The sequence below is a fragment of the Trematomus bernacchii genome, unplaced genomic scaffold, assembly GCF_902827165.1.
Source record: "Trematomus bernacchii unplaced genomic scaffold, fTreBer1.1, whole genome shotgun sequence".
Lineage (NCBI taxonomy): Eukaryota > Metazoa > Chordata > Actinopteri > Perciformes > Nototheniidae > Trematomus > Trematomus bernacchii.
Genome location: NW_022987822.1, coordinates 27,674 through 55,000, shown reverse-complemented (window position 1 = coordinate 55,000; position 27,327 = coordinate 27,674). Strand labels below are relative to the sequence as shown.

General features: G+C 44.7%; 1 protein-coding gene across 1 annotated transcript in view; it reads right to left on the bottom strand.

Annotated features, from left to right (window-relative positions):
• Positions 1–25,703, bottom strand: part of aars2 (alanyl-tRNA synthetase 2, mitochondrial (putative)) — a 53,426-nt gene extending 27,723 nt beyond the window's left edge. Inside the window, 7 exon segments of the mRNA XM_034151647.1 lie at positions 1–7; positions 1,491–1,682; positions 4,497–4,621; positions 4,623–4,643; positions 6,482–6,643; positions 6,645–6,671; positions 25,216–25,703. The exon segment at positions 1–7 is cut by the window's left edge and continues 138 nt beyond it. Coding sequence (XP_034007538.1) covers positions 1–7; positions 1,491–1,682; positions 4,497–4,621; positions 4,623–4,643; positions 6,482–6,643; positions 6,645–6,671; positions 25,216–25,533 — 852 coding nt within the window. The 5' untranslated portion in view covers positions 25,534–25,703.
• Positions 25,704–27,327: the final 1,624 nt, after the last annotated feature.

Sequence of the window (27,327 nt, the reverse complement as noted above, 5' to 3'; positions counted from 1 at the left end):
CGCCTCCCTACACACACACACACACAAATTTATTCCCAAAATGCAGACTTTTTCAGAAAATCTAAAAATAGTGATCCTGATATGATCTGTTCCACACTTTAAAAGGTCCCATGACTCATGGCCATTTCTACTGATCATGATTCCATAGTTGAGGTCTACTAGAATAGATTTACATTGTTCAATGTTCCAAACTCACATTGGTTTCTCATACAGCATCTTTGTATAGTATAGAGAGGCGAAGTCACGCCCATCTACTTCCGCCCCATGGGACCTTATTTCGGAAAAATTATCTTTTAAATTGACAAACATCATATGTGTAATTCGTGGCACAATTCAAACGGGTTCAAAAGATAATCTTTCTCTCTCCATTGACTTCAATACATACCCTTTCCCGAAATAAGGTCCCATGGAGCTCAACCGGAAAGGGAGGGACTTCGCCTCTCTATGTGTATTCACTCTCTGTCCTCAACGGCTTGTTGGAGCTCCTGCCCCCCCCCCCCTCCCTGTGAGCCCACTGTGCTCTGATTGGTCGGCTTGCCCACTCTGTTCTGATGAGTCCACCACCGTTACAGAACATCAGTGATTATGTTTTACAATGGCGTTTGTTAGCAACCAGGAAATGACCCCAGTGATGACAAACAGATGAGAATGCTGCGTGGGGTCTGGGTGCCGTGTTGGGGGGACGTTGGGGGGCTCGCTGCTCCGCCCTTTGAGGCTCGAGGAGCGGACAGTGAGAGCTGGGTTACTGCTGTTGTTTCCTGGTTGCTGCGTGGGGTCTGCGAGACAGCGAGACACCGTGGCTCGCTGGCACGGCACTTGGTCTATATCCAGCAACCAGGGAAACACAGCGGGAAATCCACCTCACACTGTCCGCTCCGGGGGCCTCGCGGGGCGGACTCCTGAGCTGCTGGGAGTCCGCTCCGGGGGCCTCGCGGGGCGGACTCCTGAGCTGCTGGGAGTCCGCTCCGGGGGCCTCGCGGGGCGGGCTCCTGAGCTGCTGGGAGTCCGCTCCGGGGGCCTCGCGGGGCGGGCTCCTGAGCTGCTGGGAGTCCGCCCTGGCAGAGGGTGTGCCTATTGTTCTATAGCTGTGTGCCATTGGTCCATTTGGACTTAGTGACGTCAATAGGACCCGGAAGAACAAAATGGAAAAAGAAAGATCTCCAACGAGGTGTTCTGGGGCAGCAGAGACAGGTCTGCTCTGTGTTAGAGTTTTACTCGCTACAGGGTGCACTTTGAGGGTTTGTGACTTTGCAGACCGTTTACATGCAGAAGCTACATAACACAAGGGGACGGGTCAGAACCAGAAAAGCATGACATGGGACCTTTAACATAAACGGTGTGTGTGTGTGTGTGTGTGTGTGTGTGTGTGTGTGTGTGTGTGTGTGTGTGTGTGTGTGTGTGTGTGTGTGTGTGTGTGTGTGTGTGTGTGTGTGTGTGTGTGTGTGTGTGTGTGTGTGTGTGTGTGTGTGTGTGTGTGTGTGTGTGTGTACCTGTTGTACTGCATGAACACCAGGTTCCAGACCTCCACCACCTCAGGACAGTCAGCGTTCACCAGGTGTGCAGCGTCCCTCCCCCCCAGGTGGTCGTAGTGGATCTCAGAGCAGGGTCCACAGGGGCCGCAGGGCCCCATCTCCCAGAAGTTCTGCTTCATATCGAAGGGCAGCAGACGGGCCGGGGGCACCCTGGGGGGTTAGGAAAAAAAAAAAAAAAATTTTTACAATTATTATTAATAATAACGGGTGCATAGACATTTTTCAGGGGCGAACTGGCCATCTGTATAATTTCCCCGCAGCGAGGCTCCCCCCGTTGACAATCCACTAGCGCAGTGTTTCTCATCTTTTTCATACCAAGGACACTTAACCAATAAAAAAACACTCACAGACCCCCTGACTCCACAAAGATCCACAAACAATAGGCCTGCTCACCACTCCAACAGTTTATAACAAATTACAGCCTAATCATGACAGCTTCACTTCTCTACATCGCCTCGTTCACACATTAAATCAACAATACAAATACAACTACATATTATATAAGCCTTTAGTTCAAATAAGATTTAAAATGCTCGAAGGTTTTACACCTCTTATGAAATGTAGACTACATTTATTACGGAGTTTAGTCTGAGCTAACAGACTCACAGATCGTTGGCTACTGAGAGAAATGCAAAACACACCTCATGTAGTACGACACAAACCTCCGCTGTGGATTTTCCAAACACAGTAAACTTTGGTCGCAGGCCCAAGTTTAACTCTCTGAGCCCTTTGTTCACATGTTAGGCTCGCCTGGGCTTTTTTTGTAAAAATGCTATTAAAACATGAACCTTGGTGACCATCGGGCTGGCCTGCATGGTCTGCCATGGGGCTGGCCTGCGTGGTCTGCCATGGGGCCGGCCTGCGTGGTCTGCCATGGGGCTGGCCTGCGTGGTCTGCCATGGGGCTGGCCTGCGTGGTCTGCCATGGGGCTGGCCTGCGTGGTCTGCCATGGGGCCGGCCTGCGTGGTCTGCCATGGGGCCGGCCTGCGTGGTCTGCCATGGGGCCGGCCTGCGTGGTCTGCCATGGGGCCGGCCTGCGTGGTCTGCCATGGGGCCGGCCTGCGTGGTCTGCCATGGGGCCGGCCTGCGTGGTCTGCCATGGGGCTGGCCTGCGTGGTCTGCCATGGGGCCGGCCTGCATGGTCTGCCATCAGGCTGGCCTGCATGGTCTGCCATCGTGGTCTGCCATCGGGCTGGCCTGCGTGGTCTGCCATGGGGCCGGCCTGCGTGGTCTGCCATGGGGCCGGCCTGCGTGGTCTGCCATGGGGCCGGCCTGCGTGGTCTGCCATGGGGCCGGCCCGCGTGGTCTGCCATGGGGCCGGCCTGCGTGGTCTGCCATGGGGCCGGCCTGCGTGGTCTGCCATGGGGCCGGCCTGCGTGGTCTGCCATGGGGCTGGCCTGCATGGTCTGCCATGGGGCCGGCCTGCATGGTCTGCCATGGGGCCGGCCTGCGTGGTCTGCCATGGGGCCGGCCTGCGTGGTCTGCCATGGGGCTGGCCTGCATGGTCTGCCCCAACTACAGCCTCTGATCATCAACAGACTTCATGCAATGCTTCATTGGATGCACATATTATAATCTCTATCTCCTAACATCTAAATCTACTTCATGGAGACATGTTCATAAAATACATCCATTGTTTGTTCTATATGCTTCTTGAAATCCTAAAAAACACATCGTTTTTCTAGAACAGATTACAAATCGCCTGAAAATGTTACAAACAAGTGGCAACATGTGTGACGAAGGTGTGGCGCTGGGCTCTATCGTGCAACCCAAAGTGAAACTTAAGCTCGCTCCATTGCGGAGATATTCCAGAGAGAGGGCGGAACATTTAAAGGGGACCTATCATGCAAAATGCACTTGTGTACGTCTTTTCTACATGAATATGTGTCCCCGGTGTTCCAGGGAACTCACCAAGTGTCAGAAAACACAACCCTCTCTATTTTCCTCCATACCCAAATCTCTAAAAAAGGGGCTGCAACGGATCTGATAAAAACTGATCCAGATTTGAACACTGTCCTGACGTCAGGACGGTGGCGCTACGGCTAATGGGCCAACTCCACCTATCAGGGGAATGTGGGGTTGGGCCACGGCCATTGCCGCTCGAAAGCGCTGGAGACGCTGTAGTACATATGCCAGGCCTGTAAGTGGCGCTGTAGTCTGCCACAAAAGCAGCGAAGAAGTCCATTAAAGTTTAAATCTTCCGGACAAAAATAGAAAAGTGCCGGTCAAAGGTCTTCTTTGTTATTGAGCTTTAAAACAAATGAATAACGACTCTATATAATAAAACACGGAGGACGGAGATCTCTTTTCCTCCCCCTCTTCTGACAGCCCAGCAGCTGATCAGAGCACGTCTCCCCTCTCCTGCAGGGGGGCGTGGTCAGCAGAATCAGACCCGTAGACAGCAAACAGCACATAGAGCGAAATGAGGCATGGCTAAAATGCATGATCTGTTTGGTATTTTGAAAACAGAAACGTATAAATATACCTTATATAGGTATGGCCCTACAATATATCATTTACATATAGCATGATAGGTCCACTTTAAATAAATTCACTAGCACCCCCCCCCCGGGAAGATTGTTGTTACAATGTTGGAGTTAAATCTATCTGGTGCACTTAGAGGGGAAAAGAGAATAGATCTATGGAGACACCCAAGTGAAGACTAGTTTTAGCTCTCAACACGTTTTAAAAGTTTATCTTACCTTATTTCACCCACCACTTTGTATTTGTATTCATGCATATTTTACTAATCACTCGCCCCTCAAATGGAAATATGTGTTTACTCAAATGGTGACCAAACCGTAGAGACCCACTGAGATAACTTAAGTTAACTGTCTAAACCCTCAGAGCGTCCTTTACCTCACTGAGCTGTAGTGTGTGTGTGTGTGTGTGTGTGTGTGTGTGTGTGTGTGTGTGTGTGTGTGTGTGTGTGTGTGTGTGTGTGTGTGTGTGTGTGTGTGTTACCCGATCTCCAGCCAGACGTTCCTCGTCTCCTCGTCAGCAGGAAGTCCTGACTCAGCGTTTCCTCCAAAGTATGAAACATACAGTCGATCAGCTGATATCCCATAATACTCAGTGAGGAGTGTCCAGGGCCATTCTGCACGCCTCCTCCTGGAGAGAGAGACAGGCAGACAGACAGGTTCATCAGAGAGAGACAGGTTCATCAGAGAGAGACAGGTTCATCAGAGAGAGACAGGTTCATCAGAGAGAGACAGGTTCATCAGAGAGAGACAGGTTCATCAGAGAGAGACAGGTTCATCAGAGACAGACAGGTTCATCAGAGAGAGACAGGTTCATCAGAGACAGGAACAGGTTCATTCAGAGAGAGACAGGTTCATCAGAGAGAGACAGGTTCATCAGAGAGAGACAGGTTCATCAGAGAGAGACAGGTTCATCAGAGACAGACAGGTTCATCAGAGAGAGACAGGTTCATCAGAGACAGACAGGTTCATCAGAGAGAGACAGGTTCATCAGAGAGAGACAGGTTCATCAGAGACAGACAGGTTCATCAGAGAGAGACAGGTTCATCAGAGAGAGACAGGTTCATCAGAGAGAGACAGGCAGACAGACAGGTTCATCAGAGAGAGACAGGTTCATCAGAGAGAGACAGGTTCATCAGAGAGAGACAGGTTCATCAGAGAGAGACAGGTTCATCAGAGAGAGACAGGCAGACAGACAGGTTCATCAGAGAGAGACAGGTTCATCAGAGACAGACAGGTTCATCAGAGAGAGACAGGTTCATCAGAGAGAGACAGGTTCATCAGAGAGAGACAGGTTCATCAGAGAGAGACAGGTTCATCAGAGAGAGACAGGCAGACAGACAGGTTCATCAGAGAGAGACAGGTTCATCAGAGACAGACAGGTTCATCAGAGACAGACAGGTTCATCAGAGACAGACAGGTTCATCAGAGAGAGACAGGCAGACAGACAGGTTCATCAGAGAGAGACAGGTTCATCAGAGAGAGACAGGTTCATCAGAGAGAGACAGGTTCATCAGAGAGAGACAGGCAGACAGACAGGTTCATCAGAGAGAGACAGGTTCATCAGAGAGAGACAGGTTCATCAGAGAGAGACAGGCAGACAGACAGGTTCATCAGAGAGAGACAGGTTCATCAGAGACAGACAGGTTCATCAGAGAGAGACAGGTTCATCAGAGACAGACAGGTTCATCAGAGAGAGACAGGTTCATCAGAGAGAGACAGGTTCATCAGAGAGAGACAGGTTCATCAGAGAGAGACAGGTTCATCACGATTAAAACGTTTACCTGTAACACTCTCCAAACTACTGTAGGAGCGGAATCATTCGAAAAATATAATGCTAGGATAATGCTATACAATGCTAACGGAGGCGAGACGTACGTTATTCACGCGCATATCTAAGATAGCGCTTTCTAAGCTACGCCGCCGCCACGTTAGCGCGTACTTTGAGCGCACCTATGATACGTCGCCGTGACGTCTGACATCGTCGTGACGTCGCCTGTATTCTACATCAACCCATTCAAAATTGATGGAGGCGTTGGCGCACGTTGACACGTCAGTTCTCCGCTCTGTCAGCTTAGTTGTCTGTTCTTTGGCACAAATCACACCTCATAGAAGTAGTCTCCAAAGCTCCGTGCGTCTGGCGTGCGTGCGTGCGTGTGTGCGTGTGTGCGTGTGTGTGTGTACCTTGAAGTAGTCTCCAAAGCTCCGTGCGTGTGTGTGTGCGTGCGTGCGTGTGTGCGTGTGTGCGTGCGTGTGTGCGTGCGTGTGTGCGTGCGTGCGTGTGTGCGTGTGTGCGTGCGTGTGTGCGTACCTTGAAGTAGTCTCCAAAGCTCCGTGCGCGTGTGCGTGTGCGTGTGCGTGCGTGTGTGTGTGTGTGTGCGTGCGTGCGTGCGTACCTTGAAGTAGTCTCCAAAGCTCCGTGTGTGTGTGTGTGTGTGTGTGTGCGTGCGTGTGTGCGTGTGTGTGTACCTTGAAGTAGTCTCCAAAGCTCCAGCTCCCCATCATCTCGAAGAAGCTCAGGTGAGTGAGGTCTCTCCCGACGTCCTGCAGGTCGTTGTGTTTCCCCCCCGCTCGCACACACTTCTGAGCGTTAGCCGCGCGCCGCAGAGAAGCTAACATGCTGCGGGGGGGGGGCCGTGCCCAGGAGGCGGGGCTTAAACTGGGGGGGGGGGCAGAGGGTCATTAATAAACAGTTGCAAGTACTCAGATCTTGTTCTTGACTAAAAGTAGAAGTATTCAGATCATGTACTTTAGAAGAAGAAGATTAAACTTATTGTCATTACGTAGTACAGGTGCTATGCAACGAAACGGTTTCTCTGCATTTGACCCATCCTAGTGTCAGGAGCAGTGGGCTGCCATTATGTACGGAGCCCGAGGAGCAGTGGGCTGCCATTATGTACGGCGCCCGAGGAGCAGTGGGCTGCCATTATGTACGGCGCCCGAGGAGCAGTGGGCTGCCATTATGTACGGCGCCCGAGGAGCAGTGGGCTGCCATTATGTACGGCGCCCGGGGAGCAGTGGGCTGCCATTATGTACGGCGCCCGGGGAGCAGTGGGCTGCCATTATGTACGGCGCCCGAGGAGCAGTGGGCTGCCATTATGTACGGCGCCCGGGGAGCAGTGGGCTGCCATTATGTACGGCGCCCGGGGAGCAGTGGGCTGCCATTATGTACGGCGCCCGGGGAGCAGTGGGCTGCCATTATGTACGGCGCCCGGGGAGCAGTGGGCTGCCATTATGTACGGCGCCCGAGGAGCAGTGGGCTGCCATTATGTACGGCGCCCGGGGAGCAGTGGGCTGCCATTATGTACGGCGCCCGGGGAGCAGTGGGCTGCCATTATGTACGGCGCCCGGGGAGCAGTGGGCTGCCATTATGTACGGCGCCCGAGGAGCAGTGTAGGGAACGGTGCCTTGCTCAGGGACACCTCGGTAGCACTTGGTCTTTCCGGGACTTGAACTGGTGACCTTCCAGTTGCCAAGCCAAGTCCCTATGGACTTCGCCACCACCTTTAGTAAAAGTAGAAGTACTCAGATCTTGTACTTGAGTAAAAGTAGAAGTACACAGTAACTGTAGTATAAGTACTGCTCTCACCTGGTTCACCCCCGTTAACATGGCTCTGAACTGTAGTATAAGTACACAGTAACTGCAGTATAAGTACATGCTGTCTCTGAACTGTAGTATAAGTACACAGTACTGCAGTATAAGTACATGCTGTCTCTGAACTGTAGTATAAGTACACAGTACTGCAGTATAAGTACATGCTGTCTCTGAACTGTAGTATAAGTACACAGTACTGTAGTATAAGTACACAGTAACTGCAGTATAAGTACATGCTGTCTCTGAACTGTAGTATAAGTACACAGTACTGCAGTATAAGTACACAGTACTGCAGTATAAGTACATGCTGTCTCTGAACTGTAGTATAAGTACACAGTACTGCAGTATAAGTACATACTGTCTCTGAACTGTAGTATAAGTACACAGTACTGCAGTATAAGTACATGCTGGCTCTGAACTGTAGTATAAGTACACATTACTGCATTATAAGTACATGCTGGCTCTGAACTGTAGTATAAGTACACAGTAACTGCAGTATAAGTACATGCTGTCTCTGAACTGTAGTATAAGTACACAGTACTGCAGTATAAGTACACAGTACTGCAGTATAAGTACACAGTACTGCAGTATAAGTACATGCTGTCTCTGAACTGTAGTATAAGTACACAGTAACTGCAGTATAAGTACATGCTGTCTCTGAACTGTAGTATAAGTACACAGTACTGCAGTATAAGTACATGCTGTCTCTGAACTGTAGTATAAGTACACAGTACTGTAGTATAAGTACACAGTACTGCAGTATAAGTACATGCTGGCTCTGAACTGTAATATAAGTACACAGTAACTGCAGTATAAGTACATGCTGTCTCTGAACTGTAGTATAAGTACACAGTAATGCAGTATAAGTACCCAGTACTGCAGTATAAGTACATGCTGTCTCTGAACTGTAGTATAAGTACACAGTAACTGCAGTATAAGTACATGCTGTCTCTGAACTGTAGTATAAGTACACAGTACTGCAGTATAAGTGCATGCTGTCTCTGAACTGTAGTATAAGTACCCAGTACTGCAGTATAAGTACATGCTGTCTCTGAACTGTAGTATAAGTACACAGTAACTGAAGTATAAGTACATGCTGTCTCTGAACTGTAGTATAAGTACACAGTACTGCAGTATAATTGCATGCTGTCTCTGAACTGTAGTATAAGTACCCAGTACTGCAGTATAAGTATATGCTGTCTCTGAACTGTAGTATAAGTACACAGTAACTGCAGTATAAGTACATGCTGTCTCTGAACTGTAGTATAAGTACCCAGTACTGCAGTATAAGTACATGCTGTCTCTGAACTGTAGTATAAGTACACAGTACTGCAGTATAAGTACATGCTGTCTCTGAACTGTAGTATAAGTACACAGTACTGCAGTATAAGTACATGCTGTCTCTGAACTGTAGTATAAGTACACAGTACTGCAGTATAAGTACATGCTGTCTCTGAACTGTAGTATAAGTACACAGTACTGCAGTATAAGTGCATGCTGTCTCTGAACTGTAGTATAAGTACACAGTACTGCAGTATAAGTACATGCTGTCTCTGAACTGTAGTATAAGTACACAGTACTGCAGTATAAGTGCATGCTGTCTCTGAACTGTAGTATAAGTACACAGTAACTGCAGTATAAGTGCATGCTGTCTCTGAACTGTAGTATAAGTACACAGTACTGCAGTATAAGTGCATGCTGTCTCTGAACTGTAGTATAAGTACACAGTACTGCAGTATAAGTGCATGCTGTCTCTGAACTGTAGTATAAGTACACAGTACTGCAGTATAAGTGCATGCTGTCTCTGTAACCACAAAGTGATATTTAAATGAAAACACTAGGGAAATGTTTACTCAGAATGTTTCTTCCACACTCTCCCCTGCTACCATCTCAGTAAATGAGCTAGTAGATCATTTTAATTCAAAAATTAAAGATGTTATAGATGCCATCGCTCCAACTAAGGTAAAGGAAGTGACTGGGAAGAAAATATCTCCATGGAGAAAGGCCATGACCGTGAGAACAGAAAAAAGAGAGTGTCGAAAAGCTGAACGCAGGTGGAGAAAAACAAATCTCCAGGTTCACTTTGAAATCTATAAAGAGAGACTTGGCCTTTATAATTTGGAATTGAAAAACGCACGACAGTCTTTCTTCTCTGACATCATTACCAAAAACAAAAACAACGCACGTGCCTTGTTTGCTACCGTCGACAGACTAACTAACCCCCCAGTGTCAGTAGCCTCTGAACTTCTATCCACCAGGGCGTGCAATGACTCTGTGTCCACCTAATATCAATTCAAACAGCATGACACAGTTCCATCAGATTAATGATAAATACTTAGAGGACATTATTCAACTTCTGAAATCCTCCTCCTGCTGCCTTGATATTATTCCAACAGGATTTTTCAAAGATGTTTTTCCTTGCATGGCCTCAGATCTACTTCATATAGTAAACACATCTCTTCACTCAGGTATTTTTCCAGAGGCCCTGAAAACTGCAGTCATTAAACCGCTCTTAAAAAAGAATAATCTAGATGCTTCAGTAATGAACAATTACAGGCCCATATCAAACCTGCCATTTCTAGGTAAAATCATTGAAACAGTAGTTTTTCAACAGTTGAGTAACTTCTTGCATTTAAAGTAGGGATGACAGCGATTATTCGATTATTCGAATATTCGTTACAGTCTCCATAATCGAAGATTATTTTTAAAATTCGATTTTGTGTGTGTCGAATAATCGATTAATATTCGCCAGGGCTGTCCGATTTTCGATTTTGATCATGGTCAGTTTCTGGCATCCCTAATTTAAAGGGGACCTATCATGCAAAATGCACTTGTGTACGTCTTTTCTACATGAATATGTGTCCCCGGTGTTCCAGGGAACTCACCAAGTGTCAGAAAACACAACCCTCTCTATTTTCCTCCATACCCAAATCTCTAAAAAAGGGGCTGCAACGGATCTGATAAAAACTGATCCAGATTTGAACACTGTCCTGACGTCAGGACGGTGGCGCTACGGCTATTGGGCCAACTCTCCACCTATCAGGAGGAGACAGCCACGGCCATTGCCTTTCGAAAGCGCTGGAGACGCTGTAGTACATATGCCAGGCCTCTAGGTGGTGCTGTTCTCACTGAATCAGCCCTTGCTAAAACAGAGCTAAAAAATGTCAAATTGAGCAAAATGAGGCATGGCTAAAATGCATGATCTGTTTGGTACTTTGAAAAAAAAAAAGTATAAATATGCCTTATATAGGTATGGTCCTACACTATATTATTCAAATATAGCATGATAGGTCCACTTGAAATAACTGGATGTGTTCCAGTCAGGCTTTCGAACAAACCACAGCACTGAGACTGCTCTTGTTAAGGTCTTCAATGACATCCACTTAAACACAGACAGTGGCAGAACTTCAGTTCGCGCGCTCACACCGGAGTACTTTTCCCACAATAGTTCATCAGAACTACGATATATTTGCGTTCACACCAAAAAGCCCCAGGAACTAAAGTAGTTCAAATTAGTTCATCTGACCCTCTTTTCAGTCCCTGCTCGAGAGCAGGGACTGAAAAGAGGGAGAAAGTAGTTCGTACGTCTGATTGGCTGTGCGGAATGCAAACCACGCCCGTTTGACTCTGAATTTGTTTTTTTAAGCGGCCATTGTATTTGCTCGCTTCGGGCAGCGCACTCGAAGAGATTACTTTTGTGAAAGCAGTTATTATAGCAACACTAAATAAATCATGGGAGCGGTGGAGTGATGAGGATGTGTCTGCGCTTCTGGCGATTTACTCGGAGGACGCATTCAGAAGCTTCTATTGAAGGCAATGTCCGTGGTTCAGTAAAGTTAGCAGACCTGGGAACCGTCCACAGCGCAGTCATGCCTGGAAGGTAAAATAAACTACATGCAATGCATTGTTTTAATCTGCACAATACTGGTCTCAGATGTACTTTTATTTGCTCGGTAGATCGAGTTAGCAATGCCAGGTTGAATTGGGTAACACTGTTAGCAGGCCGGAACCGAGCTGGCTAACAACATCTAGCTAGCTAGCTATTCTCGGCTGCTATAAAAACGTTTTGATTTGTGAATAAGTGCAATGTTCTGTAATTTGCTTCACTAACTCATGGCACTAAGCGTGTGTTTCAGGCGAGGTGTTTCTCTCAGGATTAGAAACTAGTTTTCCCCTCCGGGATAAAACGATAATATAACGTTAGCAATTAGCATGCTAGCTGGACATAATGCTACCTCTAACAATACATTGTAGTTGCTATAATTTCAAGTAATTTGCAACATTCATTCTACATGTTAATGGTAAAAGCTTAAACAGTTGATTACCTGCATGCCACAAAGACTGATGTTCTAATATTTTTGCACATTTTAGTAGAAATGTAATTGAAATTCTATTTATTTTTCCTTTTTTTTATTGATTGTTATAATTGTACTCAGCCATGTTATGTTAGATGTCAATCCACTTACACTGTAACCAGTGGCGACTGGTCATTAGGGGCAGGTGGGGCACAGCCCCACCTAGTGTCAGCAGAAAGTATTACAAATAATGATTACAAAAATGCAAAAAAATAAATAAAAAAATATATAATATATATTTTAAGATCATGTTGAATCATCTGATTCGTCTGTACATTGCTGTTTTAGTCTGTGTTCTTCTAATTAGTGTGTCTACAGTCACAGTGTGTGCCTATTGAGCTGTTTAGAGCCATGTGGGACAAAACCTGATCATGCCCCTTCCTCTCGCTGTGAAGTCAACGGTGACTGTAAAAACTACACTGCGCATGCTCAGAGTATTTTGTAATGTAATGTGTGTGGCAACAAAATAATGACCAGAGGGGCACGGAGCTACCATCCCCACCATACGTCATCTCAAATCATTCAGAGCTGATTGGCTGTAAGTACGTGTGCCGCGAAAAGTGTGCTGTGTGAAGAGGAGACGAGAGAGCTGCAGTGACGCGTCCTAAAACCAGGAAGTAAGCTGCAAAAAAGCAATGAGGTTTCTCCAGAGGATTTTAGAAAATAGCTGGAAATAAGATCTGTGGGAAACGTACCTGTTAGATAAATGCACGTTTTGTTCAGCCGGATAACATCCACATGTCTACCCTACTTTTATAATTTTTTAATCATAAATCTATGGATTAGATTTATGATAGACTTTTGAAACTACAAGAAGATAAGGAGGACTTTTACAAAAAAGTAATAGAAATGTTTGTCCAGAAGGATAGGCAAATGGACTTCATCTTCAAGTCAAGGTAAGACCGCCATTTTATTGAAAATGGGATCTTACTAAGAGAGAACAATTCAATATTTAAATGATAAAATGACATTTTTTGGGTATCCTTTTGTTGAACTGTCTGTTTAAAATTAATCGAAGCATCAGACAAAAAAAGCTTTTGAAAATAATATTATATTTTGGTTTAGGTCAAAATATAATCTTTGTAAACCTGAAGAGTCAGTGCCAGTGCCTCACCAGCCATGAACCTCACTGCACGTCACTGCAGAAGCTTATATATAGACATCTAAGTTTTTTGTGCCCCACCACTTTTGTACATATAAAAACGCCACTGACTGTAACTACTCTGGCCTTGAAAGAAGGTTACACATCTAACTGATGTCCACTAATCCCTATAAAACAAAGTTCATTCATACATTAAGCACAAAACAATAAATAAGGGCACTTTGATATTTATTTTGTATTTGATATTATTTGATCCTATCTTATCTTCTACTTTACACCTGCATGTTGTACACTGTCCCTGCCTGCACCATGTCCAATGTTGTCTCTGTTGATAACCTACTAGGCGATTAAACTGATCTTGTATCTTGCTTATTTCTCCTCTTAGGAAAGCAGGCACGGGATGACAGCTTCCTTGACACCATCATGGCGATGGACCGCCGTGCCATGGTCAGCAAGGAGAATGAGGACCTGCGTGCCAAGGAGATGCACGACGAGCGGCTGCTGCATTCACACAAGGCCCAGGAATCGGACGACCAGCTGCTCATGGTGATGCCGCGCCATGCTGACTCGGCGGCGCGCCAGGTGGAGGTGTCGGCGCGCCAGGTGGAGGTGGTGGCGCGCCAGGTGGAGGTGTCGGCGCTCCAGGTGGAGCAACAAAATACCTTTCAGGCTGGGCTTCTGGCAGTGCTAAGCGAGCTGATTAAATCCAACAGGCCATTTAATAAAATTAAGAAAAACTTGTCGTCGTTGATAAACTGTACAATGACTTGTTGGGAGGCGTGTGGTGCAGTGGTCTGGTGCGTTAGTGTTCGGATCAGGGAAGCGCAGGTTCAAACCCCACTGCAGTCAGGATGTCGTTGTGTCCCTGGGCAAGACACTTCACCCCAAATTGCCTACACCTGGGACAGTTCATTTTGTATTATTGTGATTATATATATATATATATATGCCACTGTTATTAATACTGACACCTCACTTTGCACTAAGGTGTGTCTGCTGCTGAGCCTACCTATTGTTATTATATATATATTTATATATTTATATTTATATATATATATATATATATATATATATATATATATATATATATAATAACGTCTCGTCTCGTCAACGAAAACTAAATATACATTTCGTCAAATTTTCGTTATCAAGAATCTATTTTTAGCTCGTTATCGTCTCGTCTTAGTCATGTAAAAAAGGTCGTTGACGAACATTTTTCGTCATAGTTTTTGTTGACGAAATTAACACTGGTCGTATGCACACTAAATAGGCTCAGCAGCTAACACACCTTTATTATATATCCTCCTGAGAGCAACTGCATCCGTCTGCCATGAACCCTACAGAAACCTACGTGTTAGTTGTGGCCCAGAGTGGCCTCCATTTGTGTCGTGTAAAATGGGGGAAATCAAAAGTTAGCAAATCCCCATGTTCATAAAAACATTTAGTTTTAGGTCAAATAATGATTACACTGCTCTGAAACTCACTACACTAACTCCTAAGATGTTCCCTTACTATAATTAATTAAAAGTATTGAACTCACAACACTGGTAATAACAAACTTAACCATTTCTCTTTCTATAAATAAATAGTGCTTGTGTTGGACGCCATTTTGAAATACAATGAAATTATCTTTTTGAAAGCCACAATAAATAAAGCTTCGCCAGTTTCTAACCGATGAAACATGATGGTATCAGAATAATCACTTACATGTGATGTATAGGATGCTACACAGGTCACTGTAAAGATAAAGTGTCAGAGGAGAAATAAGCAAGCTTAGTTACATGAAATGTAATGAAAAATGTAAGATACAGGATCTGTTTAATCGCCATGTAGGTTCTCTTTTATTGCACACTCAAGACAATATCAATAACAGCAGGTGTGTCGTATGCATGTAAATAGAAGTCAACATTTTCAATATCAAAACACATATATATATATATATATATATATATATATATATATATATATATATATATATATATATATATATATATATATAGATATATATATATATATCTATATATATAATATCTATATATATATATATATATATTATATATATATATATATATATATATATATATATGTTTTGATACTACTGAACGAACGAAAATTTGACGAAATGTATATTTAGTTTTCGTTGACGAGACGAGACGGGACTAAGGTGTTAATGGTGGACTAGCGGACATTCAAAATGCAGCATATTTTCCCCCAATTGCCCGTCTTGTCTGTCAAAATGCATCTTACATTTCTAACTTGCAATATCATTATTTCCGCTCTCTTCACTCCAGAAGCGCGATCTCCCTCTCTCTCTGTGTGTGCGGGGGCGGGGCCTAACTGTCTCTCTGTGTGCGGGGGCGGGGCCTAACTCTCTCTCTCTCTCTCTCTGTGTGCGGGGGCGGGGCCTAACTGTCTCTCTGTGTGCGGGGGCGGGGCCTAACAGACACGCTGCAGCAGACACAGAGATCTGCCGGGGACGGAGCGTTCAGAGAGTATAGACACTACAAGGCTCGATGTGGACAAAGCTCGTTTGCCATGTTTTCGCGTTAGCGCGTTGACACGAGTAGTCTGTCCAAACAGCCGGCCAAAAGGCGTCATATTCAGTCGGAGAAATGCACAATTTTCGACTTCCTTAACTCGTAGCTCTGTTGCCCCAATTACAAGTAACGTTATCACATCAGGTGTGCAGAGGTGGGAGAAGTACTCAGATCTTGTAGCTAAGTAAAAAAATACCATAGTGTAGGAAGAGTTCCTCAAGTCAAAGTATGATCATCAAAATATAGTGAAAGTAGCGACAGTAAAAGTAGTCGTTGTGCAGATTGGTCCATTTCAGAATAATATATATGATATGTTTTATAATGATTGATCATGAAAGTGTTCTCAAAGCTGGTAAAGGTGCAGCTAGTTTGAATGACTTTGTATACTGCAGGGTAGCTTGTGGATTTACTCCAGGTGGAACTAAAGTCTGATTTAACACTTGATTATATTTCACATCATTCATCCACATCTGTGAAGTAACTAAAGGTATTAAATACATGTAGTGGAGGAAAAGTACACCATTTAACTATGAACTGTAGTGGAGTAGAAGTACACAGTAGCAAAACATTTAAATACTCCAGTAAAGTACAAGTACCTCAACATTTTACTCAAGTACAGTACAATATTTTAACATAATTATATATATTTCATTTATTTCACATTTTAAATAAAGCAATTAATTCGGTTAACAATTTGTTAGTTTTTTCCTTTAAAAAATAACAAAAAGTAAATGCAAGAATACCGTTAAAGTACCGGATCGATAAGCAGTATTGATAAGACTAGTAGTACCGTAGAAAACCTTAACGATACCCATCCCTAGATATTACACAAGTAATGTGTTAAGAGAGTGAAATGTTGCTTTACGAGTTTCAACACTTGATGCTGTCACCTTGATTACAATGTCAGAAACCTGTATTTGCCGAACTGAATTGGTTTAAAGAGAGAAAACATTTTGACTAAAAGTTGACTAAAATGTAATTTTTCATCGACTAAAAGTAGACTAAAACGTTTTGAGTTTTCGTCGACTAAAACTAGACTAAAACTATGAAGGATAGAAATGACTAAAATGTGACTAAAACTAATTACCATTTTCGTCTAAAGACTAAGACTAAGACTAAATCAAAAACAGCTGCCAAAATTAACACTGCTTACGACACACCTGGCACAGTTTATTCATTTCACACGTAGCGTAGCGCGTGCATGTCTTCGTCCAATCCTTTTGTCAATCCTTCTTAACCGCCTTCACTTCCGAATCAGCATTGCTATTGCATGTGACTGGTCGACGATCTGTATTTGTGTTTGCTTAAATAACTCAGACGAAGCTCGTGTCTGAGGTCGGAAGGTAAACAGACGCCTCATTTACAGCAGGTGGGCGTGGCAGTATACGCGGGAGGTTCTTCTTCTTCTTCTCTCGGTTTTTTGGCAAATTGCAACTTTAAGGTGCATACCGCCACCTACTGTACTCACCGTGAAGTTGTTTGCGGCCTGCCAGTAAACCCAAAGCAGAAGAAGAAGAAGTGACGTCAGCGGCTCATTTGCCTAATCCACCCCCAGGAACTCATTTTGGTGTGAACGCGATCTGCTTTAGTTCATCAGAACTAAAAGAGTTCTCAGGAACTAAAGTTCTCATGAACTACTGTGGGAAAAGTACTTGGTGTGAACGCGCCTATTGTTAGTATTATTAGATCTCAGCGCTGCGTTTGACACTGTTGACCACAACATATTACTAGACCGACTAGAAAACTGGGTGGGACTTTCGGCAACAGTTCTAAATTGGTTTGAGTCCTACTTAAAGGACAGAAAAAACTTTATTTCTATAGGTAAATACACATCTGAGTTGACAAATATGACATGTGGGGTACCTCAAGGCTCCATCTTGGGGCCTCTTCTCTTTAACATCTACATGCTACCACTGGCTCAGATAATGAAAAACAACAAAATAAGTTACCATAGCTATGCGGATGACACACACATTTACGTAACAATTTCACCAGGAGATTATTCTCCAATTCAAACACTGAGTAAGTGCATTGAACAAATCAATGACTGGATGTGTCAGAACTTTCTCCAATTAAACAAAGATAAAACTGAGGTAATGGTTTTTGGAGCCAAGGCAGAACGTATAAAAGTTAGCGCTGAGCTTCAGTCTGCAATGTTCAAAACAACAGATAAAGCCAGAAATCTAGGTGTAGTCATGGACTCTGACCTGAGTTTCAACAGTCACATTAAAACAGTTACTAAATCAGCCTACTATCACCTAAAGAACATATCTAGGATTAAAAGACTAATGTCACCAGTGGCGTTTTCTCCCGGAGGCCAAGGGAAGCCAGACTTCCCCTGTTTTTTCGGATTGTAGTTATAATTTTAATGAATAAATAAAAACACTTCGTTTAGTTTCGGTCATTCTTCTTTGCTGTGTGTTGCTGCCGGCCCGTCTCTCCCCATTCTCATTGAGTATTTTACAAAGAGTGAAACAGCGCCCCTCTAGATGTAATGGTAAAACAGTAGATTGCACTCTCTGTTGCGAGAGGAGGCCAGCTGAAATTGGCTTCCCTTGGTGAAAAAAAATGGAGGGATTGACCAATCAGACAAGGCTCACGTCATGCCCCTGCCAACCTGTGATTGGTCAGGGCCATGCCAAGGGAAAGTGCAATTATGGAGGGTGGAGATTTGGAGTATTTAATCAAAAATAATTGTACTAAACTTCCGCTACAGCAGCAACTAAAATTAAATCTGATGACAGGCCCAAACTGGAGCTGTGTACAGCGAGGGAAAAAGGAGCGAATCGGACGTAAAACGTTAAAGGTCTCCTGATTTAGTTTGTGAATGAATGCTCATTAGAGTTTCGTCTGGAGAGTGCGTGCGGACCTGTCGGTTAGAAAGCAGGCGTGTGTAAGTCCTGCATCTGTATGATACAAATGTGTGTAAAATGATACCGGAGAAACTTGTCCATGCTTTTATCTTCAGTAGACTCGACTACTGTAATGGTGTCTTTACAGGTCTCACTAAAAAATATATTAGAAAGCTGCAGCTAATTCAGAACGCTGCTGCTCGAGTCCTCACTGACACTAAGAAAGTGGATCACATCACTCCAGTTCTGAAGTCTTTACACTGGTTCCTCACTGACACTAATGCCCCTTTCACACCAACGCGTTCTCAGTTCCGGCTCGGAGCTAGAGCCTGAAAAGTACCGTTACTTCCTGTTCACACCGCAGCCTCTTAGCTCCTGAATGCGGTTCACTTCCAGCTCCAAATAATGGTCGGTCTAGAGGCAAGAGCTTCGGAGCTAAGAGGCGGCGTCGCTTACGTCTCTCTTATGTCGAGGCGTGCAGGAAACTAAACCCACCTCCCCTGAACATGGGTCGACTGAAGAGTCTCGTCATGCCTGCCTACAAGCAGTAGCGCTGAGCAAAGTGACTAGAAGGCAACCACACACTTATAAAGAAACACACTTTATAAAGTCAGGCAACACTAACCAGGCTTCGTGTGATTCTGTTTATTTGTACCTTACTTTGACCATCCGTTCGCTGTTATTGATCATTGTGGAGAGCAGGCAGACGTTTGTTATTATAGCAGCTATCGGATGGAATCAATACATGGGCTGCACAGGTTGTCATGTCCGACTATCACAAGTAGAATCATAATGAAAAATACGCCGGTAAAAAGTGCCTGTAGAAAACGGCTTAGCAAGTAGTCAGTTTAGCTTCGGTTGCTATGCTAACATCACCCATGTTATACCAGAGAAACTTTCATAACAGCGTTGTGATGCCAAACAGCGTCAATTCAGACTGACACACATTCACTTAAGGGGAACTGGGGATATGTATCAGCTGCTTGTGTGACAGTCAGACAGTGAATACTTTAGAGCCGTGTGAGCTAACCCGGAGCTAACGGGAGAATACACTCCCGTGGAAGAGCAGCCAGCACTGCAGCGGTCGCTAAATGAAACACATTAATAAACAATGAACCACGGCACTCTGGAGAAAAGTATAAGGTTGGAGAAGTCCTTATTTAATTTAATCTGGCTTCGTATGATTAAAAGCAACGCAGTCCCCGGCCCGTTGTTGTTGTGAGGTGAGCTCCGTTGGGGAGAAACTCAGCGACGTAAACTGTGACGTCATGACGCAGCAGCGGCAGCACCAGTCGGGCTCTGAGCGGTGTGAAAAGAGCGGGAGCTGAACCGAAGAACCGGTTCTGAACCAGAAAAGCTCTAGAGGAGCTAGAAGGGGAAAAGCCTTGGTGTGAAAGGGGTATACTACTCATCACTCCTGTTCTGAAGTCTTTACACTCAAGTTTGAGCAGCGAATCATTTATTAGATACACAATAAAATGCATTTTAATTAAACAATGTTAGACACTTTTATCCAAGTAACATCATGTTCATCAAATACGCTGAACTGCTTCCTTTAGAGGAAATAAGAGATATACACTGGTTCCTCACTGACACTAAGAAAGTGGATCACCCTTGTTCTGAAGTCTTTACACTGGTTCCTCACTAACACTAAGAAAGTGGATCAGTCCTGTTCTGAAGTCTTTACACTGGTTCCTCACTAACACTAAGAAAGTGGATCAGTCCAGTTCTGAGGTCTTTACACTGGTTCCTCACTGACACTAAGAAAGTGGATCAGTCCAGTTCTGAAGTCTTTACACTGGTTCCTCACTAACACTAAGAAAGTGGATCAGTCCAGTTCTGAAGTCTTTACACTGGTTCCTCACTGACACTAAGAAAGTGGATCAGTCCAGTTCTGAAGTCTTTACACTGGTTCCTCACTGACACTAAGAAAGTGGATCAGTCCTGTTCTGAAGTCTTTACACTGGTTCCTCACTGACACTAAGAAAGTGGATCAGTCCTGTTCTGAAGTCTTTACACTGGTTCCTCACTAACACTAAGAAAGTGGATCAGTCATGTTCTGAAGTCTTTACACTGGTTCCTCACTGACACTAAGAAGTGGATCAGTCCAGTTCTGAAGTCTTACACTGGTTCCTCACTGACACTAGAAAGTGGATCAGTCCGTTCTGAAGTCTTTACACTGGTTCCTCACTGACACTAAGAAAGTGGATCAGTCCATGTTCTGAAGTCTTTACACTGGTTCCTCACTAACACTAAGAAAGTGGATCAGTCCAGTTCTGAAGTCTTTACACTGGTTCCTCACTAACACTAAGAAAGTGGATCAGTCCAGTTCTGAAGTCTTTACACTGGTTCCTCACTAACACTAAGAAAGTGGATCAGGTCCAGTTCTGAAGTCTTTACACTGGTTCCTCACTACACTAAGAAAGTGGATCAGTCCAGTTCTGAATCAGTCCAGTTCTGAGGTCTTTTACACTGGTTCCTCACTGACACTAAGAAAGTGGATCAGTCCAGTTCTGAAGTCCCTTACACTGGGTTCCTCACTAACACTAAGAAAGTGGATCAGTCCAGTTCTGAAGTCTTTACACTGGTTCCTCACTAACACTAAGAAAGTGGATCAGTCCTGTTCTGAAGTCTTTACACTGGTTCCTCACTGACACTAAGAAAGTGGATCAGTCCTGTTCTGAGTCTTTACACTGGTTCCTCACTACACTAAGAAAGTGGATCAGTCCTGTTCTGAAGTCTTTACACGGTTCCTCACTGACACTAAGAAAAGGGATCAGTCCAGTCTGAAGTCTTTACACTGGTTCCTCACTGACACTAAGAAAGTGGATCAGTCCGTTCTGAAGTCTTTACACTGGTTCTCACTGGACACTAAGAAAGTGGATACAGTCCCCAGTTCTGAAGTCTTTACACTGGTTCCTCACTGACACATAAGAAAGTGGATCAGTCCAGTTCTGAAGTCTTTACACTGGTTCCTCACTGACACTAAGAAAGTGGATCAGTCCAGTTCTGAAGTCTTTACACTGGTTCCTCACTAACACTAAGAAAGTGGATCAGTCCAGTTCTGAAGTCTTTACACTGGTTCCTCACTGACCCTAAGAAAGTGGATCAGTCCAGTTCTGAAGTCTTTACACTGGTTCCTCACTGACACTAAGAAAGTGGATCAGTCCAGTTCTGAAGTCTTTACACTGGTTCCTCACTGACACTAAGAAAGTGGATCAGTCCAGTTCTGAGGTCTTTACACTGGTTCCTCACTAACACTAAGAAAGTGGATCAGTCCAGTTCTGAAGTCTTTACACTGGTTCCTCACTAACACTAAGAAAGTGGATCAGTCCAGTTCTGAAGTCTTTACACTGGTTCCTCACTGACACTAAGAAAGTGGATCAGTCCTGTTCTGAAGTCTTTACACTGGTTCCTCACTAACACTAAGAAAGTGGATCAGTCCTGTTCTGAAGTCTTTACACTGGTTCCTCACTAACACTAAGAAAGTGGATCAGTCCAGTTCTGAAGTCTTTACACTGGTTCCTCACTAACACTAAGAAAGTGGATCAGTCCAGTTCTGAAGTCTTTACACTGGTTCCTCACTAACACTAAGAAAGTGGATCAGTCCTGTTCTGAAGTCTTTACACTGGTTCCTCACTAACACTAAGAAAGTGGATCAGTCCAGTTCTGAGGTCTTTACACTGGTTCCTCACTGACACTAAGAAAGTGGATCACCCTTGTTCTGAAGTCTTTACACTGGTTCCTCACTGACACTAAGAAAGTGGATCAGTCCAGTTCTGAGGTCTTTACACTGGTTCCTCACTAACACTAAGAAAGTGGATCAGTCCAGTTCTGAAGTCTTTACACTGGTTCCTCACTGACACTAAGAAAGTGGATCAGTCCAGTTCTGAGGTCTTTACACTGGTTCCTCACTAACACTAAGAAAGTGGATCAGTCCAGTTCTGAAGTCTTTACACTGGTTCCTCACTAACACTAAGAAAGTGGATCAGTCCAGTTCTGAAGTCTTTACACTGGTTCCTCACTGACACTAAGAAAGTGGATCAGTCCAGTTCTGAAGTCTTTACACTGGTTCCTCACTGACACTAAGAAAGTGGATCAGTCCAGTTCTGAAGTCTTTACACTGGTTCCTCACTGACACTAAGAAAGTGGATCAGTCCAGTTCTGAAGTCTTTACACTGGTTCCTCACTAACACTAAGAAAGTGGATCAGTCCAGTTCTGAAGTCTTTACACTGGTTCCTCACTGACCCTAAGAAAGTGGATCAGTCCAGTTCTGAAGTCTTTACACTGGTTCCTCACTGACACTAAGAAAGTGGATCAGTCCAGTTCTGAAGTCTTTACACTGGTTCCTCACTAACACTAAGAAAGTGGATCAGTCCAGTTCTGAAGTCTTTACACTGGTTCCTCACTGACACTAAGAAAGTGGATCAGTCCAGTTCTGAAGTCTTTACACTGGTTCCTCACTGACACTAAGAAAGTGGATCAGTCCAGTTCTGAAGTCTTTACACTGGTTCCTCACTGACACTAAGAAAGTGGATCAGTCCAGTTCTGAAGTCTTTACACTGGTTCCTCACTGACACTAAGAAAGTGGATCAGTCCAGTTCTGAAGTCTTTACACTGGTTCCTCACTGACACTAAGAAAGTGGATCAGTCCAGTTCTGAAGTCTTTACACTGGTTCCTCACTAACACTAAGAAAGTGGATCAGTCCTGTTCTGAAGTCTTTACACTGGTTCCTCACTGACACTAAGAAAGTGGATCAGTCCAGTTCTGAAGTCTTTACACTGGTTCCTCACTGACACTAAGAAAGTGGATCAGTCCAGTTCTGAAGTCTTTACACTGGTTCCTCACTGACACTAAGAAAGTGGATCAGTCCAGTTCTGAAGTCTTTACACTGGTTCCTCACTGACACTAAGAAAGTGGATCAGTCCTGTTCTGAAGTCTTTACACTGGTTCCTCACTAACACTAAGAAAGTGGATCAGTCCAGTTCTGAAGTCTTTACACTGGTTCCTCACTAACACTAAGAAAGTGGATCAGTCCAGTTCTGAAGTCTTTACACTGGTTCCTCACTGACACTAAGAAAGTGGATCAGTCCTGTTCTGAAGTCTTTACACTGGTTCCTCACTGACACTAAGAAAGTGGATCAGTCCAGTTCTGAAGTCTTTACACTGGTTCCTCACTGACACTAAGAAAGTGGATCAGTCCAGTTCTGAAGTCTTTACACTGGTTCCTCACTAACACTAAGAAAGTGGATCAGTCCTGTTCTGAAGTCTTTACACTGGTTCCTCACTGACACTAAGAAAGTGGATCAGTCCAGTTCTGAAGTCTTTACACTGGTTCCTCACTGACACTAAGAAAGTGGATCAGTCCAGTTCTGAAGTCTTTACACTGGTTCCTCACTGACACTAAGAAAGTGGATCAGTCCTGTTCTGAAGTCTTTACACTGGTTCCTCACTGACACTAAGAAAGTGGATCAGTCCAGTTCTGAAGTCTTTACACTGGTTCCTCACTAACACTAAGAAAGTGGATCAGTCCTGTTCTGAAGTCTTTACACTGGTTCCTCACTGACACTAAGAAAGTGGATCAGTCCAGTTCTGAAGTCCTTACACTGGTTCCTCACTAACACTAAGAAAGTGGATCAGTCCAGTTCTGAAGTCTTTACACTGGTTCCTCACTGACACTAAGAAAGTGGATCAGTCCAGTTCTGAAGTCTTTACACTGGTTCCTCACTGACACTAAGAAAGTGGATCAGTCCAGTTCTGAAGTCCTTACACTGGTTCCTCACTAACACTAAGAAAGTGGATCAGTCCAGTTCTGAAGTCTTTACACTGGTTCCTCACTGACACTAAGAAAGTGGATCAGTCCAGTTCTGAAGTCCTTACACTGGTTCCTCACTGACACTAAGAAAGTGGATCAGTCCAGTTCTGAAGTCCTTACACTGGCTTCCTGTGTGTCAAAGAATAGATTTCAAAATATTGTTGCTGGTTTATAAAGCTTTGAATGGTTTAGGCCCAAAATACATGTCTGACCTCCTGCTAAATGATGAACCATCCAGATCTCTCAGGTCTTCAGGGACTGGTCAGCTTTCTGTCCCCAGAGTCAGAACTAAACATGGAGAAGTTCAGTTATTATGCTCCAAACATCTGGAGCAAACTCCCAGAAACCTGCAGGTCCGCTGCAACGAAGACTACTTTTAAATCCAGGCTGAAGACTTTTCTTTTTGCCGCTGCTTTTAATTGAACTATTCACATCTTAAACTGCACTGTAACTTTTATCCATGTATTTTTTATCCATGTATTTTCTTTTATTATCTTTTCTTTTTAATGAGTGTTTTTAAATGCCTTTGTCTGAATGTCTTTCACATTTTGTAAAGCACTTTGAATTGTGTTGAAAGGTGCTATATAAATAAACTTGCCTTGCCTTGAACTGTAGTATAAGTACACAGTACTGCAGTATAAGTACATGCTGTCTCTGAACTGTAGTATAAGTACACAGTAACTGCAGTATAAGTACATGTACTTATACTACAGTTCAGAGACAACATGTATGTTGTCTCTGAACTGTAGTATTTGTACACAGCACTGCAGTATAAGTACTGCTCTCACCTGGTTCATCCCCCGTTAACATGGCTCTGAACTGTAGTATAAGTACACAGTAACTGCAGTATAAGTACATGCTCTAACCTGGTTCATCCCCGCGTTAACATGGCTCTGAACTGTAGTATAAGTACACAGTAACTGCAGTATAAGTACATGCTCTCACCTGGTTCATCCCCGCGTTAACAAACAGCAGGCTCGGGTCCCCGCGCGGCCGCACCGGGGCGGACGGGACCAGCTGGTGTCCGCGAGACCGGAAGAACTCCAGGAAGGTGCTGCGGACCTGAGAGGAGGAGAGACCCGGAGGACCGGAACCAGAACCCGGACCAAGACCAGGAGGAGAGACCCGGACCTGAGAGGAGGAGAGACCCGGAGGAGGACCAGGACCCCGAGAAGAAGCTCCGCTGCAGGAGCGACAGGATCCGGCAGAGAGGAGGCACGGAGACCCGCTGAGGGGCCTCCGGAGCAGCAGCAGCCGGGACATGAGACCCGGTACCGCAGCCTGTACCGGACTGAGAACCTGTACCGGACTGAGACTTGTCCTAAAGAGACATTCTGACCCTGCAGGCTGTGTGGCGCATGCGCAGGTCCTCCTCGTCTTCTTCACACAGCTTCATGGCAGCTGGCAGCACTACCCCCACCTGCTGGACGCAGGGGGGACCAACACATTACAGTAGAAATTAAAATAACATTTTAAAATGTCTTTATAAACTACGGAGCCCCTAAAGGGACATTACAAAAATAAAAATATTAAAGGTAAAAAAAAGAAATAAAAGGCTGGATGACCGGTTAGTATTTCCTGTCCCTTAGAGGCTCCGTGTGTGTGTGTGTGTGTGTGTGTGTGTGTGTGTGTGTGTGTGTTGTGTGTGTGTGTGTGTGTGTGTGTGTGTGTGTGTGTGTGTGTGTGTGTGTGTGTGTGTGTGTGTGTGTGTGTGTGTGTGTGTGTGTGTGTGTGTGTGTGTGTGTGTGTGTGTGTGTGGTTGTGTTGTGGTTCTCTGAGAGTGGTGGAACCGGTTCTTCTTCCTGAACTCTGCAGACAGACTGCAGGACACTCAATACTGACACTCTGATATAGATCAGGGGATACTCTGAGTACTATCAGATACTCTGTGTACTATCAGATACTCTGAGTACTATCAGATACTCTGAGTACTATCAGATACTCTGAGTACTATCAGATACTCTGAGTACTATCAGATACTCTGAGTACTATCAGATACTCTGTGTACTATCAGATACTCTGAGTACTATCAGATACTCTGAGTACTATCAGATACTCTGTGTACTATCAGATACTCTGAGTACTATCAGATACTCTGAGTACTATCAGATACTCTGAGTACTATCAGATACTCTGTGTACTATCAGATACTCTGAGTACTATCAGATACTCTGTGTACTATCAGATACTCTGAGTACTATCAGATACTCTGTACTATCAGATACTCTGAGTACTATCAGATACTCTGTGTACTATCAGATACTCTGTGTACTATCAGATACTCTGAGTACTATCAGATACTCTGAGTACTATCAGATACTCTGTGTACTATCAGATACTCTGAGTACTATCAGATACTCTGAGTACTATCAGATACTCTGTCTGAGACATGAGACCCGCAAGAAATCTACCCTCGTGGGGACGCGCTCATGTGATTGGCTTAGAACGAAGGAGACTTCGGTGGTGGCGAAGTCCATAGGGACTTGGCTTGGCAACAGGAAGGTCACCAGTTTGAGTCCCGGCAAGACCAAGTGCTACCGAGGTGTCCCTGAGCAAGGCACTGTTCCCTACACTGCTCCCCGGGCGCCGTACACTGGCAGCACTCTGCTCCTAACCCTAGGATGGGTCACATGCAGAGGAACCAAGCACTCTGCTCCTAACCCTAGGATGGGTCACATGCAGAGGAACCAAGCACTCTGCTCCTAACCCTAGGATGGGTCACATGCAGAGGAACCAAGCACTCTGCTCCTAACACGAGGATGGGTCACATGCAGAGGAACCAAGCACTCTGCTCCTAACACGAGGATGGGTCACATGCAGAGGAACCAAGCACTCTGCTCCTAACACGAGGATGGGTCACATGCAGAGGAACCAAGCACTCTGCTCCTAACCCTAGGATGGGTCACATGCAGAGGAACCAAGCACTCTGCTCCTAACCCTAGGATGGGTCACATGCAGAGGAACCAAGCACTCTGCTCCTAACCCTAGGATGGGTCACATGCAGAGGAACCAAGCACTCTGCTCCTAACACTAGGATGGGTCACATGCAGAGGAACC